Source organism: Syngnathus typhle, linkage group LG9 (assembly GCF_033458585.1).
Source record: "Syngnathus typhle isolate RoL2023-S1 ecotype Sweden linkage group LG9, RoL_Styp_1.0, whole genome shotgun sequence".
In the NCBI taxonomy this organism is placed as follows: domain Eukaryota; kingdom Metazoa; phylum Chordata; class Actinopteri; order Syngnathiformes; family Syngnathidae; genus Syngnathus; species Syngnathus typhle.
Window position 1 is genome coordinate 2905569 of NC_083746.1, and position 2842 is coordinate 2908410.

General features: G+C 46.8%; 1 protein-coding gene across 1 annotated transcript; it reads left to right on the top strand.

The window, feature by feature from the left end:
- The first annotated feature begins 385 nt into the window (after positions 1-385).
- Positions 386-2309, top strand: nr0b1 (nuclear receptor subfamily 0, group B, member 1). Its single transcript, XM_061287224.1, has 2 exons — positions 386-1250; positions 1960-2309. Exons 1-2 carry the CDS (start codon positions 548-550, stop codon positions 2199-2201), a joined length of 945 nt encoding a protein of 314 aa, XP_061143208.1. The 5' UTR covers positions 386-547; the 3' UTR covers positions 2202-2309.
- The last annotated feature ends 533 nt before the right edge of the window (positions 2310-2842 follow it).

Here is a 2842-nt window from a genome sequence, read left to right on the forward strand (position 1 = left end):
TTGAGGGACTTTAATAGCTCAGGAAGTGGGACGATTTTCTCTAATTGATCATCAACCTATTTACAATTTTGGCAGCACCTTCACCTTTTTGTTTTGAGTTAAATGACTGAGAAGCTCTTGACTTAATACCGTAATTTTCGGACTATAAGTCGCGGTTTTTTTCATAGTTTGGGGGGGGGGGCGACTTATACTCAGGAGCGACTTATATACATATATGTTTTTTTTTCTTCACTTTTTTGGGCATTTTATGGCTGGTGCGACTTATACTCCGGTGCGATTTATAGTCCGAAAATTACGGTACTTTACCGAGAGAGCAAAAGAGAGAGCAAGGGAGGTGCTTTGTGCTTATGGGAGGCGGAAAGAGCAACGGGTATGACGAGAGGAAGAAAAAAAAACCAGGAGAAAGTGCAGGCACACGGGAGCTCCCCCCCCCTCCTACACAGCGCGTCGCCCTTCGCTCGGAGGCTATCTGGAGCTCCAAACAAAACAGCCTCTCCTCCGCACTGACCCCTGCCCAGGGACGCGCCGCGCTCTCCAGCCAGCGGTCATGGCCACGACGCTGTCGGGCTGCCGCTGTCGGGGTGCGAGCCTCCGCGGCAACAGCAGAAGCAACTGCAGCAGCCACAGCCACAGCAGCAACAGCAACAGCATCCTTTACAGCATTCTTAAGAGTGACAGAGAGGAACAACAACACCAAACGCTACATAACTTACTCCAAAGCCACAGGACCTCCTCCTCATCCTCGTCCGCCTCTTCTGTCGCCTCCGGGCCGGCGTGGCGACATCAGGAGCAGCAACAGCAGTGCTCCTGCGGGACAACGCGGCGCCGCGGGCTCCTGCGCTCCCCGCAGGTGACCTGCAAAGCAGCCTCCGCCATCCTGGTCAAGACGCTGCGATTCGTCAAGAACGTGCCGTGCTTCAGGGAGCTGCCCGAGGATGAGCAGGTGGTCCTGATCCGGAGCGGCTGGGCGCCCCTGTTGGTGCTCGGGTTGGCCCAGGACCGAGTGGACTTTGAGACCACGGAGACTGTGGAGCCGAGCATGCTGCAGCGGATTCTCACCGGGGCACCCCAAAGTCAGAGCGAATCAGCGGCGGCGCAGGTGACTGTGGCCGACCCAAGTCGAGGGGCTGGAGCCGGCGTGTCGTTGGCCGACATCGAAACCATTAAAGGCTTCTTGAAGAAGTGCTGGAGTGTTGACATCAGCACCAAGGAGTACGCCTATCTGAAGGGAGCCGTGCTCTTCAACCCGGGTACGTCCGTCAGACCCATGGGGCTCAAAACTTCGGGGAGCCCAAAGAAATGACGGGGTCGCTCGTCACCTGGAAGTTCATATTTATGTCAAAAGTATTGTTAGAGTCATCAGAATTCCAGCGACACATTTACTCCCATTTTAAAAGCAGCAGCGAAATAGATAATGCAGGAATTCGAAATGCATTTTTATTTGATTTTGTTGTGAATATATTTCATTTCTTATACTTTTAAAACTAAACTTTTCAAATCAACACTGGGGCATTGGGAGCGAGTGTCCTCAAGCTGGCTCAGAAGATACCAGGAACATCTGACATCCCCGTGCACAAGTTAAAATGTATTTATATATTTTTCAATGTTACCAAAACTTTTTTTTTAGAACGTAAGTGGTCGCGTAATATTTCGATTAAAAAAAAACAACCAATACATAAATGATTAAAAAAAACAAAAACTTTCAGTTATAGGGAATGGTCCACATTTTATCGAGATTTTATTATGCTAATGATTTTTTAAAAGTCTGTTCGTTATTTGAAAAAAGTCTTTTTCATCATATATTGATTATGTATTACATTACTCCTTAAAGTAAATATGTTAATGTTTGGCACATTTATTCAAAGAAATATAATGTCAATTATTATCATCATCATACTGGAATTTGGTCCCATTACTTAATGTTGCCTTTCCTCCATCTCGCCCTAAATGTCTTTTTAGATCTGGAGGGTCTCCGCTGCCTACCGTACATCCAGTCGCTGCGGCGCGAGGCCCACCAGGCCCTCAATGAGCACGTCCGACTGATCCATCGCGAGGACGCCACACGCTTCGCCAAACTGCTCATCGCCCTGTCCATGCTGAGGTCCATCAGCCCTTCGGTGGTGGCCCAGCTCTTCTTCAAGCCCATCATCGGGAGCGTCAACATTGAGGAGGTGCTCATGGAGATGTTCTACGGGAAATAAGGACCCCTTGCCCCCTCCACGCACCACTCCCAGGCCTCTACTACAGGTGACCCTCCATCTGCCCGATGGACTGATAGGCGCTTATTGGACAAGTGAGAAGAACTTACAATGTGTGAATGCTTTGTTATGTTAAAAAAAAGCCGCTGTAATTCATTGCTTAACTTATTTGTTTTATAAACTATTTTTCTAAAATAAACTCCCTCAAGTGTTGCTCTTCAGCGCTTTTATTGACACACTTTCCACAGGGTCAGCTGACCTCCGTGCTACACGAACATGCAGATAAACGGCTGACAAAACTCACACGGTTACCTTCAGCGAATTTGGGCCAGACAAATTTGGGCCAGCAGCTTGTTTACGTTTTGATAAAGCTCCAATGTGACAAATGTAAGCCTGTCTTTGTTTAACTGGAAGAAATTGTTTCTGAGCCATAATATTAGGGATACCTCCACAATGTCAATCCAACCTAGTAATTATTACTTTTGTGAAGACATAATTTTCAGATTAGGTGCAAGTATATCTAATGAAGTGTCTTGTAAATAAACCTCCTCTGAGACGTTAACATTTTGTCATAAAAAAGTAACTTTGGAATGGTATGCCATTTTATTTCCTGAAAATAGAACTTAATTGCAGCAATATCGTTT

Bases quoted from the DNA above. Each gene is read 5' to 3' on its own strand.
- nr0b1 (XM_061287224.1), top strand. From the start codon at position 548: ATGGCCACGACGCTGTCGGGCTGCCGCTGTCGGGGTGCGAGCCTCCGC. The intron at 1,251-1,959 runs GTACGTCCGTCA...ATGTCTTTTTAG, and splicing joins AGCCGTGCTCTTCAACCCGG to ATCTGGAGGGTCTCCGCTGC.